General features: G+C 41.6%; 1 protein-coding gene across 3 annotated transcripts in view; it reads left to right on the forward strand.

The window, feature by feature from the left end:
• The window catches only part of galnt10 (UDP-N-acetyl-alpha-D-galactosamine:polypeptide N-acetylgalactosaminyltransferase 10 (GalNAc-T10)), a 43,522-nt gene that overhangs the window by 18,420 nt on the left and 11,319 nt on the right, over positions 1 to 13,783 (forward strand). For all 3 annotated transcript variants that reach the window (XM_077592670.1, XM_077592668.1, XM_077592671.1), the window contains exons 4-5: positions 2 to 168; positions 12,679 to 12,864. In XM_077592670.1, the coding sequence (XP_077448796.1) occupies positions 2 to 168; positions 12,679 to 12,864 (353 nt within the window). The remainder of the gene's footprint in view (position 1; positions 169 to 12,678; positions 12,865 to 13,783) is intronic.

Consider the following 13,783-nt stretch of genomic DNA (forward strand, 5'->3'; position numbering starts at 1 on the left):
GTTGTAAAGAGAAGCTGTACGCTGAGAAGCTGCCTAACACCAGCGTAATCATCCCATTCCACAATGAGGGCTGGTCATCACTTTTGAGAACCGTCCATAGCGTCCTCAACCGCTCGCCTCCGCAGCTAATCGCCGAGGTCATCCTGGTGGATGATTTCAGCGATAAAGGTACTCCCTTCTTGATAAATCTCTCATCAATTTAAGATTTCTGTCTCAACCCCTCATTGATGGATGCGTTTACCTCTCGTCTCCACGGTAATGAGATGTTCCGCCGCCTTAGAACCATTTAACGCATATCAGAGGCTGAAATTAAAACCTCTTGCTGCTCCCAGAAAGGGCGAATCATGCATCTTTACAGCGGAGGCTTCACTGAGAGATTAACGATTTTTATACTGTGCAAAAATGACAACCCTGTGGTTTTTCTTTATTGGAGGGGGTTGTTGAAGCATAACTTTAAGATCACACAAACTACTTATTGTGCTATTTCATCCCAAATGTGAGTTACACAACTTTATTGCTTTTAGATGGATATACAATACTTGAGAAAAGCCCTATGTTTTAAATCCTAAATATTAATGGTGACACTTCGTCCGACGTGGCTGATTTAGTTAAAGCAAACATTCCATTAAAACAAACCATTAAGCCAAAGCTAATGTGAGCAATGGCTCATAAACAAGAAGCACTTGGCTCAACCTCACATCATTAAGCAAGCGTCATTTACATTTGAATGCTAAGCAAGTATTTTTGGCTTTTTATCTAAAATGGAAATGGCCCACCCACCCAGGATTCTCATATAATTTCTAATGAATACAAAGCAGAAACGCAAAGTTGTTATTTTTTGGGGTCTGGAAAAAGAATGACATACACACATTTTTTGGGACAACATCATGTTATTTTTGCATATTGAGGCCATACAAAAAAACAAACAAATTGTTGTTTTTGTTGCTAATGCATGTTTTTCCAATGCCTTTGAATACCTGACTTTGCACCTTAAATCCATCTATGTAAACCCTATTGTCAAGTAGGATAGCCTTCTTTGTCCACTAAAAGATTTGGACACAAGTGCAATTTAACGTATTGGCCCTAATATAACAGGGCCATTTTTCAAGACTCAAGTTTGAAAATAGACTATGAACACCAAATTCATTTTTATACAGGAAAAATTACAGTACACCTGAAACAAATGATTATAACAATATATATTGTTATATTATATTAGATATATTAGAAACGTCTGTATGGCTCTTTGTTTCTATGCTGCTTTCTAATTATTGATTTTATCTTCAACCTGCACAAGGGACTAAAGAGGGAAATTAGCCTTTGGCTATAATCTTATATATATATTTATGTATGTTCATTAATATGCCCCTATATTAAATAAATCAAAGTCAAACTCGTGTTCAAAAGAAAAAGCATGTTATTTTGCCTCATTCAAATCATGCAAAAACTGTCGATCATGTCTTAATATCTGAACATATAAATATGTAAACCAAAGTGCAATCACATTTGGAAATGAATGTCTTCTGTTTTTCGTAATGTAAATTAACCAATCTACTGTGATAAAACAACAAAATAGCAATAACTGCATTAACTATCAGTGTTCATTATTCGCTTTAAAGATATCTGGCGCTATCCAGCGTTGAGAATGGGTATAGTGTCTAGACCTCGGATTTAAGACGACCGACACTTTTTCAGTCTTACCTCAATGCAAAAAACATCGTCTTATATTCTGGCCAATGCGGTAATAAGGTGGAGTTTACCCTATCCTGCCCTTCTAAATGATGATCTAAAACTTGTTGTGGGTTAAGTCGTACAACTTTTTTATTTTTTTATTTTATTTTTTGTAAATCTCTTCTTATAAAGTAAGGTAACACAGATAATTTCATAATTAAATTAGGGGGAAAGTAATCTATTTATTTCTTCACAGAAGTTTCACATTTTAAAGAAAAAAAGAAGTTATCTTGATAATTATCCATATCAGTTCACAGAAGTTTGAAGTTTCAAATTTGAAAGAAAAAAGATGTGACAGTCACCGTGATAGATATCAACTGATATTTTTTTCAATCGTGATAACAATTTTTGTCATATCGCCCAGCTCTAATCATAATATACTAATTATTTATGATTATATTTTATAACTTTTTCCATATATGATATTCCAAATCCATACACTGAATTATAAGGCACTACAGAAGAGGCGGGGGCTACGTTAATATACATCTATTAGACGGTGCTGCACTAAAAGGAATGTCGACAAAAAAGTCAGGTAGGTCAGCCGAACTTAATAGATTACAAATCAGCTTTCTGAAAATTCCATTCACTCCCAACATGAACTGTTTTATTATTTTCTCCGAGGTAAAGTATTAGTATTTTCGTGACACAGCAATAGCATAATAACTCATGTTGAACAGCTGGCATCCAACACGCCAGGCTCCGTCTCATCAAAGTCGTCATTAATCGAGTCGGCAATTATTTCCTTCCTGAAAGCTCGGACCACAGTTGAGACTGATATATCAGCCCAGGCATTTACGATCCACTGGCAGATAGTGGCGTACTGTCGTCCGGCGTCTCCCCGTCTTGGTGAACATGTGTTTGCCTTCTGTCATCCAATGCTCCCACGCAGTTGGCAGTCTAGCTTTGAATGCTCTGTTGACGCCAACATCTAGCGGCTGGAGTTCTTTTGTCAATCTACCCGGAATGACGGTGAGCACTGAATTAGTGTGCTACGTCGAGCTCAACCGAAATGAAACGCCGATTTAGGTATATATCCCAGCATGCACCACGCACTACTTCTTCTACGGGGGGAAATGGAGTCAGCTGCTGCTTACCGTAGTTGGGAAACCTGTTGCGGCTCAATATTGATTTCACAGTCTAGCTTTGAATGCTCTGTTGACGCCAACATCTAGCGGCTGGAGTTCTGTTGTCAATCCACCCGGAATGGCGGTGAGCATTGAATTGTTGTACTCGCCGTCATTCCGGGTTGAAAACTATATACAGTGGAGCAAATAAGTATTTAGACAACCACCATTTGTGCAAGTTCTCCTATTTGAAAAGATTAGAGAGGCCTGTAATTGTCAACATGGGCAAACCTCAAGTATGACAGACAGAATGTGGAAAAAAATCCCAGAAAATCAGATTGTTTGATTTTTAAAGAAATTATTTGCAAATCATGGTGGAAAATAAGTATTTGGTCAATACCAAAAGTCCATCTCAATACTTTGTTATGTACCCTTTGTTGGCAATAACGGAGGCCAAACGTTTTCGGTAACTCTACACAAGCTTTACACACACTGTTGCTGGTATTTTGGCCCATTCCTCAATGCAGATCTCCTCTACAGCAGTGCTGTTTTGGGGCTGTCGTTTGGCAACTCGGACTTTCAACTCCCTCCACAGATTTTCTATGGGGTTGAGATCTGGAGACTGGCTAGGCCACTCCAGGACCTTGAAATGCTTCTTACGAAGCCACTCCTTTGATACCCCGGCTGTGTGTTTGGGATCATTGTCATGCTGAAAGACCCAGCCACGTCTCATCTTCTATGTTCTTGCTGATGGAAGGAGATTTTCCCTCAAAATCTCTCGATACACGGCCCCATTCATTCTTTCCTTTACACAGATCAGTCGTTCTGGTCCCTTTGCATAAAAACAGCCCCAAAGCATGATGTTTCCACCCCCATGCTTCACAGTGGGTATGGTGTTCTTCGGATGCAATTCAGCATTATTTCCCTTCCAAACACGATAACCTGTGTTTCTACCAAAAAGTTCTATTTTGGTTTCATCTGACCATAACACATTCTCCCAGTCGTCTTCTGGATCATCCAAATGCTCTCTAGCGAACCGCAGACGGGCCTGGATGTGTACTCGCTTCAGCAGGGGGACACGTCTGGCACTGAAGGATTTGAGTGCCTGGCGGTGCATTGTGTTACTGATAGTAGCCTTTGTTACTGTGGTCCCAGCTCTCCGTAGGTCATTCACTAGGTCCCCCCGTGTGGTTCTGGGATTTTTGCTCATCGTACTTTTTATTATTTTGACGCCACGGGGTGAGATCTTGCATGGAGCCCCTGATCGAGGGAGATTATCAGTGGTCTTGTATGTCTTCCATTTTCTAATAATTGCCTGCATGGGTTTTTCTTCGGGTACTCCGGTTTCCTCCCACATTCCAAAAACATGCATGGTAGGCTGATTGGACAGTGTACATTGCCCCTAGGTATGAGTGTGAGCGTGAATGGTTGTTTGTGTTCTTGTGCCATACGATTGGCTGGCCACCAATTAAGGGTGTCCCCCGACTCTGGCTCAAAGTCAGCTGGGATAGGCTCCAGCGCCCCTCCGCGACCCTAGTGAGGATAAAGCGGTTCAGAAAATAAGATGAGATGAGCTGATTGCGGCGCGTGTCGTTAAATTTTGTGCTCCCAATGCGCCACAGGTGTCGCACAGCCCTGCCCATCTAGCTCAATCAGAAGTAGGAATCAGAACATTAAGGACAAAAAAAATACAAAATTGTTGTCATTTTAAGGATCGTTGCTGTCCAATCATAAACATTTACCTCCATTTCATGGAAGAAAACTCACTTTTTGCTTTGTTTTGCAAAGTCATAGTCAAATATGATTTTCCTTTTTCAACTTTTGATGGAAAGCATGCATCTCCAATATTTTTTTTCATTTTAGTTGTGTTCTTTGGGGAAAAAAAGTTGAACACACACTCTTTACAAACCAAAATGTGGATGCTTGGTCGGATGCGCGAACATTTCTGAGCTACATTGTTGAGCCTTTAACCCCCGCGGACTGTCGGCTGTGATGTTCCCTCCCAGGGCCACTGCCCTTTGATTAGATCTCATTCCAACTGTAATTAAGCCTCAGACACCCAAGCAGAACGTGCGATTCAATCGATGCTTCTTTCTGGATGAGAGACTGCCTGAGGAATGTCAGTGTCGTGGATAGAGGGAGCTTGTGGGAACAGAGAAGGAGGAGGGTGGTATATTTGCTAAAGCGTTTCTGTGCAGAATGCCTCGCAAATCAATGGCCCATTCTGGTGAAAGGCTTCTAATATAAATAGGCATTATGAAGGAGAGAAGGGTTTCTTCATGAAACAGGAATGCTGCATGGCTATGCCAACACAATGACAATGTAAAAATCTATGAGGAGGAGGTCAAGCGGGTGTGTTGCTTATCTCATGCTTTTTTCTTTGATAATCCACCATGTTTCACAATATAAGTATGTTTTGTCTTTGTTTGAAACCAAAGCAAATCATAATACACCATTAGCTTCTTGATTGTTAAGCATCTATTTCTGCCAGTCAATCTAAAGGTACAAATTAGTTAGCTACTTCAACCTGGCGGTTCTCGACGTGGATCTGCTTCTAGCCTGTTGCCATGGTGATGATCCCGCAATCAAGCACAGTTGAGGTTTAATTGAGTCATACGGTATGTTCAGTTAAAACCTGCACGAACTTTCACAATCATTCAACTGTTTTTCTCTGAACAAATGGTTATAAGTTTAAACAAATATGGGTTCATACATTTTACTAAAAAAATCTCTGCCCTGGGCGCTATCTTGTGCGAGCAGCATACACCTCAACATTAGCTCTCATTTTGTGTAGATTTGCAAAGGGTGTGAAATCTCCTAATAAAGTTCCATGGAAATTTAAGATGGGGAATTTTTGACATTTGCCAAATTGGAAAATTTAGATAGGAATTCATGAGGTTTAAATCTAGAAAATGCATTTTCTCTTTCCTTGGGTTGTCTCTGTGTCATACGAAAATTGATTTGACGTTCTGAAAGCTGTGTGTGAGAAATATGCAAAAAAAAACAGAAATCAGGAACAGGTCAAATACTTTTTCATGTCACTGTAAGTAGTAGTCAACACGGATATGCAGTCACATGAATACTTGGTACAAAATGACTAAAGAGGCTAGCAATAAGTCTTGATTAGGTCCTAGGTGCAGAACTCGAGTTGAGTATGGTGACGGCTCTTGGGAAGAAACTGCCCTTGAGTCTGTTTGTCTTGGCTGTTATGGCTCTGTAGCCCCTGGCAGAGATCAGCGGGTTGAAGTGGTGGAGGCCGGGATGTCTATTGTCTTTGTAGATGCTGGGCAGAGTAGGTAGGGGGCAGTTGATGATCTTTTGGGCTGTGTTCATCACCCTCTGCAGTCTTTTCCTGATGGCTTCTGTGCAGCTAGAGTGCCACACTGACACAGCATAGGTCAGCATGCTCTTAATGGCAGACCGCTAGAAGGTCACCAGCAAGTTGGTATTGAGTTGCTCCTTCCTGTGTACTCTCAAGAAATGTCCCCTCTGCTGCGCCTTCTTGACGAGTGCCTGACTTGCTCCACATATTCGCCGTTGATATACTGGGAGGATGGAGCGTCTTGGCGCCATCGGAAGTCCAGGCTGATCTCTCTGGTTTTGGAGACGTTAAGTGCCAAGTTGTTGAGAGCGCACCACTAGCTGAGTCTAAGGACCTCATCTCTTTAGGCCGTCTCATTCTCCTCTGTGATCATCCCCACCACTGTTGTATCGTCTGGATATTTTACAATGATGTTCTCAGGGTGCGTGGATATGCAGTTGTGTGTGGGGAGCGAGTAGAGCAGTACTGGGCTCAGCACACAGCCTTGGGGTGAGTTGTAATTCTGCAACTGTTTTTAAATTTTTACAGTACGTTAGATTTCACCTCTCGACATGAGTTACCTTCCAAAATTACTTAGGGGATCATACACTAGGTCAGAGATTAGGGGCCAATTTCTAAATATGGTTTTGTATTCATAAGTCATAAAAAGCTGTTTGATTGCTGGACGATACGTGGTTGCATAAACCTTCAAGAGTATTGTCACCAAAAGTCAAAGTTTTTGTGCATTTTTATTGGCGATTTGCTTTAAGGACGTAACTGTCAACCAACATTCAAATTACCATATTTGTGACATCTGCCTTGTTAACCCTACTGGTGAAAAAAGTATAGTAAGTCTTGTGCACATATAAGCCATACCCTTGATTTAGTCATCACTTTTTTTAGTTACAAATATGGCTTATATGCGAGAAAATATGGTGTGTGTTTCAAGTTGTGCTGAAATCCTGCCATCCCTTTAGCACTGTAAATGACCAATAGAAATTTAATGAAGGGATTGTCACCTTCAAGATGGTTTAATTAGCGGGTAATGGGTGGGGCTGTGATGTCAAGGAACCTGCTGTCAAGAGACACTTGCGCCAACCTTAAGCCATGTGGGCCATGGCAATGAGAAATGGATGGCAGGAATGAGGTGAAACAACTGTGGGGAAAAAACTGCGAATGTTGAGCATGTTAATTCATCAGTGTGTGCGAGAACGTTGTCATGTGCATGTGTGCAACTGCGATAATGAGGTAATGGCGCTCGGCACAGTGCGACGGTGAAGGCAGGATGCAACGCGACAAAAGCAGATAATTGGGCTTTAGCACTTCAGAGAGATGCCGAGCCGGTGTTAGCCGGGACAGATCGATTCTAATATCTTTGTCTAAGGGTGATACTTCACCCGCAGTGTAAACAACACCCGCTGTGTTGTCCGCGTCCCGTTCTCCTGCCTCGTTATTAAGTTAGAGCATTAATTCGCAACTAGTGTTCCTCTGGAAATTATCTAATTGGTCCGCAAATACGTGTTATCTTATTCCGAAGAATCATTAAGAAGTTAGGAACTACAGTAAAAGGTGCTTCCTATTGAGCTTTTCATCTGGAGACAGTTAAAGTAGTAGGATTAACATCCTCTTCCTCTTTATTTTTTTAATGTGTAACGCCAAGCATCCAGAAATGAATTCTGAGCTCATTGTGCTCATGCTGAGAGTCCTGTGTTAATCCCGTTGTGTAAACACATGCGTCCGCAGACAGTAAAACACAATGAAGCATCTGTGGATTGAGATTTTGCACTCATTTACTTAGCTTCTGAAGTTTCTTACCAGGCAACCTTTTTACTACCTGACCTCCCAATTACATATAAGTCATTACCTACCTTAGACCTTTTTTCCTACCTACTATGACTTTCTACTTAACTGCCTTCTAACCTACTAACCTAATCAGTTTCTTAATTTATTCGCCATTCCAGATGCTCATTGAGCACCAAATTCATTGTTCATTGAAATTAATAGAGACTAATGTGTTTGCCACCATTTTCCGCATGGCCATTAGCGTGATTAATGGTCTCCTTGTGTTGGGTAAACACTTTGAGCCGTATTTCAATTTATTAGGGGATGGAAGAATGAACCAATCACAATTAAACACTAATATCATATCCCCCATCTTTCTTTCCGGGGTCTCATCTCACGAGAGAATTAATTTGCCATTCAGGATTTAATGCTGCTTTTGTTTTCCCCCACCCCAATTGATAGCACAGCTTTCTTTTCTTTTTAGGCAGCTTTAACCCTGACAAATTGTCTTCTCCTTTTCAGAACTGTCAATTTTTAAAGTGTGGGTAATAAGTGAAACAATAAACATCACAAGATAATTTAGGTTGAAAAATGTCCACGTGACTTTTTAAAGATTGCATTTCCCCTTATTAAGCAATTAAAAAACATAGAAATGCAACGCGGAGTATATGTACACACATGGGGAATATACCGTATTTTCACACCTATAAAACGCACTATGGTGACGCACTCGTAACGGAACAAACTAATTTTAATTAACTTTGATTAATATATACAGACACACTCAAACATATGTTTAATTTGCCATCTATTAACAAAATAACACATAACTAGTGGTTTAATAGTAAAAAATGTGTTTAATAGAACTAAAATTAGACGGATTTCGCGGAGGGTACAGGGAGTGGGACATGGAGGCAGGCGAGGGGGGGCGGACTATTCCGCGGCAATGCACTCTTAACAGAACAAACAAATTTAAATTAACTTGGATTAATATATACAGAACCTCAAACATACGTTTAATGTAACTTTACACAAAACTGAATTCAATTTTTTTTTTTTTTTACCTTTGTTCTCCGGGTTGACTCCACCCGGACGTTCAGCGGGAGTTTTTAAAACGAACACATCAATAGTTCTTTCTTTTTGCCTTCCCTTCAAAATATTTCGAAAATGACGGGCACAAATTTCCTCACAATACGTCACAGTGGTCACCAAACTACCGGCCCGCGGGCCGGATACGGCCCGTCAGCACATTTGGCCCGGCCCTCTGAACAATACCAGAGACGCTATCGGATTTTTTTTCCTATTTGGCCTCCAGAAAAAAATCGTAGGGCCCGGCCGTTCTTTGACGGGGAGATCTTCTTGGATCAAAAGCGGCGATTTTTCGGGCCACGTGTGCGACGTCTGGGCCTCCTGGCGTTTCTCTGTACGGGAGTGTGGCGGAATGGCCTCAGAGCCTTTGGAAAGGGCTTCAAGGGGAACATCTTGGGAAAGGGTTTTGTGCTAGGTGGCGTCTTTGTTGTCGGACGTGATCAACAGGGCATTTTGCTGGAACACCGAGAGGTGGAGTTTGGAGATCACGTCAACATTGAAGATGTGATGCAAGCTGTCAGGAAAATAGGGCAGGAGTTTCAGACCATGAAAAATGTTACGGAGTAAGCTCAAAGAGCCAAAGAGAGAACGGAATAATGGCGAAAAAGTTAAGTAAGAGAAAATTGATTCAGAATGCAGGGTATTTAACCTGCAGTGGACAAACGATTATTTTTTTGTTCAATGCAAGAAAAGGCTGTTTGTCTCATCTGTCAAGAGACGGTGGCGGTATTCAAAGAATACAATCTTCGCCGACACTATGAATCCCGTCACAAAGACAAGTATGATAGCTTGCAAGGCCAAATACGAGCAGACAAACTCTCAAAGCTAAAAAGTGGACTACTATCTCAGCAGAATACATTTGTACGCCAAGCTCAGCTGAACCAGGCATCCGTTCGGGCCAGCTTTCGGGTTGCTAAACTGATAGCAAGCAGCGGTAAGCCTTTCACTGACGGAGAGTTTGTTAAGAAATGTATGGATGCTGTCGCGGAGGAGGTGTGTCCCGAGAAGAAAGATGCATTTAATGCCGTAAGTCTGTCGGCGAGTACAATCACCAGACGCGTTGAAGAAATCTTGAGTAATGTATATGCCCAGCTGCAGCAGAAGACGAAAGAATTTGACTTTTTTTCATTAGCACTGGATGAAAGCACGGACATGCAAGACACAGCGCAACTGCTCATTTTTATTCGTGAAGTTAGCGCAAACTTTGCATGGTGGGCGAAACTCGTGGTCTAATAGGACACATGAACCGGGAGTTGGAAAAAAGGGGTCTCACCGCCCCGCTACGAGTCCATTGCCTAATTCACCAGCAAGCACTGTGCTGTCACAAACTGACACTGGCCCCCCATCAGAAAAGTTATGTAGCCCTCACAGGAAAAAGTTTGGAAACCCCTGCAATACGATAACGCGCGACCAATTGCCAGCTTGTCAGGGTGCCTCTTTTCTACAAAATCAGAAAACTTTTGCCACTTCGCTAGCATGTCTTTGATATCCTTTGTAGCCAAGCGGCCCCCCTCTTCCACCTACTCCTCGCTACGAGTTCCAGCAACACCTCCAAATGTTCACTCTCCTGGGGCTCGATTAAATCCTGGGTTTTCAGTTCTTCGTGGTGCTCGGCGATTAGATCATTCACATCTGCCTCGTTAACCTCCAGCCCCAAGGAATTTCCAAGTGTCACGATATCATGCATGACAACGAGCAAGCTCTGTGACACGGGAAAATGCAAGCTCCGCCCAGTGCTCATAGATATCTGTTATACACGAAAGAGATGCGGCAAAAAAAGCTACAATGATAAACAGCCTCTCATGTGATGGCCACCTGGCTTTCTCGCATCTCGAAATTTTTCTCGTATCTAGAGATAATTATTTGCTCGAAATTTTCCTCGTATCTCGAGCATCTCGTAGGTAGCTGCTCGTATGTAGAGGTACCACTGTACATTGGACGCCTTGTCCGATAAGGCGCTAGCATGACGCTAGGCTAGCGTATATTAGGCTAGCCGCTAGTGTACCTTTGTTATGCTAGCCGCCAGCGTACCTATGTTATGCTAGCCGCTAGCGTATGTTAGCCGTGTCACTAGCGTGTTTAAAGACAGCACTAGCAAAACTAATTTTGATAATGCTTTATTGAGGTCAAAGGTACACTCTGATATAAAGAGTTCGGCGTTCAACATGGAAGCTCCACTGCCAGTCAGAGTTGTATATTCCGGGAACTTGATTCCAGCTTTGCGAAAGCTCGAACAGTGCTGGCCGACACTTGAGCCCAGTCATCCACAATCCATTGTAACTCGCGACATGCACCACTCCCAAGCCTTTGATTCTCATCGCTGTTATATCGGCATCGACAATTCATTCCAAATCGTCACGTAACTCGTGCGACGCTGCCTGCCCGAACTACATTGTTTGCCATCCGTTAGCAATTTGTTAGCAAAGCTGTTAAATTGTGTCCGATCCATGGCTTCAGTCCATTTTCCAAGCGTTCACACCCGCATTGCATTGTCATTCACGTCAGGCATTTCCTCTGTATAGCTCTAATATGCTGTTTCTTTGAGTGTTTTGGGGGGTTGCAAGCACACGGAAGTCAAATGCCTTGCCACTCCACTGGGATCTTTTGAATGGATTTACCATAATGCTTGGAATGCGCGGGGAGGCTATTTTTAGGGTTTAAGTCAGCTGGGTTGATCGCAATAAGTAGCGTGCCGTCAAAAAATAAAACCAGTCACCAGTCACCAGTCACGCGGTCAGGGCCATAAAAAAATTGAGTTTAGTACACAGACAAAACGCACCGACCGATTGGGCGCATCGACCATTTTAGAGAAAATTTTAGACTTAAGTGCGCCCTATAGGTGCCCCGTCCACCTCGGCCAAATGCTCCCCTTATTAATTATTGCATTTTCCCTTATTAAGCAATTAAAAACGTAGAAATGCATCGCGGCATATATTTACACACACAGTATAAGTCTAAAATGTACTACAAAGTGGACGGCTTTCTGACGCCATCGGGTCATAGGGAAATGCGAGTGCGCATCTCATGCTTCAACACGTATAGATTTTGTATGCTTGTTATCCATTTTAAGACATTAATAAATAATTTTCTTAGAATCTTTGTGTGTTTCTTACATCTTTCATACAAAACACTTTGACCAATGTTTGACGTTTTTAACTGTTTAAATGGCTGCTCAGCATTGAGGTGCCAGTCTTTTTGCTCTCGAAGAAGAGCAAAGCGGCACATTGTCTACATTCAGCGAAGCCAACGCAAGTTTCTCTAGCATATTCAACAATCAATTTGAAGCTTTTCCACAAGTCACTCTTTCCGTCTTTTCTGCTCTCCTGTCTTCACTTTATCCTTAACTTCCTGCTTCTCCATATTGCGGAGAGGAAGATTATTAAGAGGGCGGCGGTCACATGACGTGCGCAGAGCATGCTCTGGCTCTGCGGCTCTGCCTCCAATTGCAATGACATTACAGCGCCTTCTATATTTTATCCCAAGTTATGTATTTTATAACAAATATTCCTTAGTTTAGTATCCACACATCCTTTTAGTATACATATTTATAAACATTTATTTATTTTAAAAAAAAGTCACCGAGAGAGACCACACATCCTTTTAGTATACATATTTTTTCAGTGAGAGAAAAGCCCGGCACGACCCAAATTTCAGGTCTGGTTCGGGTTCTGGCTAAAGATCTCACCTCTAATTCTTCCCCTTTTACAGAGCACCTAAAGGCGGGGCTTGAGGAGTACATGAAACGCCTGCCCAAAGTACGTATCCTGAGGACCAAGAAGAGGGAAGGTCTGATCCGTACCCGGCTCCTGGGTGCCGCCGCTGCCCAGGCCCAAGTTATCACATTCCTGGATTCGCACTGTGAAGCCAACGTTAACTGGCTGCCTCCGCTACTCGGTAGGGAACATGATTAATTATCATTGCGAAGCCCATCTCAGGTCTATTGCTCATCAAATTAGCAATGTAAAGTATTAACTTTGAGAATATGCTGTCGTCACACAGGAATAAGAAAACAATGAAATATAGTATAAACACCCAAGTGGTCCAACAAACTCGGAAATTTCAGTATCTTGATGCTAACGTGGAATCTAAAACAGTAATAGGCTACCAAGCATTTATTTCTGATTGTATTGTAATAACAAACCCTTAATCGGGTGCACAGAGCAGCATCACACATAGAAACAGAGGAGAGGGCAGCATTGTGTTACACTCCTACTACATTGAAATGATTGATTTTTAAATATTGATAATTTATATGTAGACGAACCACAATATAGCTGCTTGTTTTGTTGTTTTATTTTTAATTTTTTATACGAGTATATTTTATTTCATTTATGATTCTCATGAGATTTTATCAATATTTACATCTACTGATACTTCTGCAATTCAACCAAAATATTAAGTTTTACGAATCGTAAACCAATTGCAGGGAAGCAGGCAAATATCGAGAGTGTGGACTTGATTTTCTTTTATCAACAAAAACTTCACCAAAATAACCAGGATACAAAACTCTAGAAAAAGTAACAAAGTAACTCTGAGCTAAAATTATTAGGGGAAACACGAGGAGCACGATGATGCTTGGACATGTCCATGGCAAACGCAGACGATACACCACGGGCGGGGAAACGACAGGTGAACTCAAGGGGCAATCACAAGGACAGGTCACAGAGGGGGAAAAACACAACAAAACCAATCCCTAACACAATATAAGAGAAATATGACTATTTAAATGCCTTAAAATGTAAATATGTTATCTTTTTGCATTTTTTGTTGTACACAGCACAACACTATAGATTTCAAATATTATTATCATATA

This window comes from Stigmatopora argus, chromosome 22 (assembly GCF_051989625.1).
Source record: "Stigmatopora argus isolate UIUO_Sarg chromosome 22, RoL_Sarg_1.0, whole genome shotgun sequence".
Lineage (NCBI taxonomy): Eukaryota > Metazoa > Chordata > Actinopteri > Syngnathiformes > Syngnathidae > Stigmatopora > Stigmatopora argus.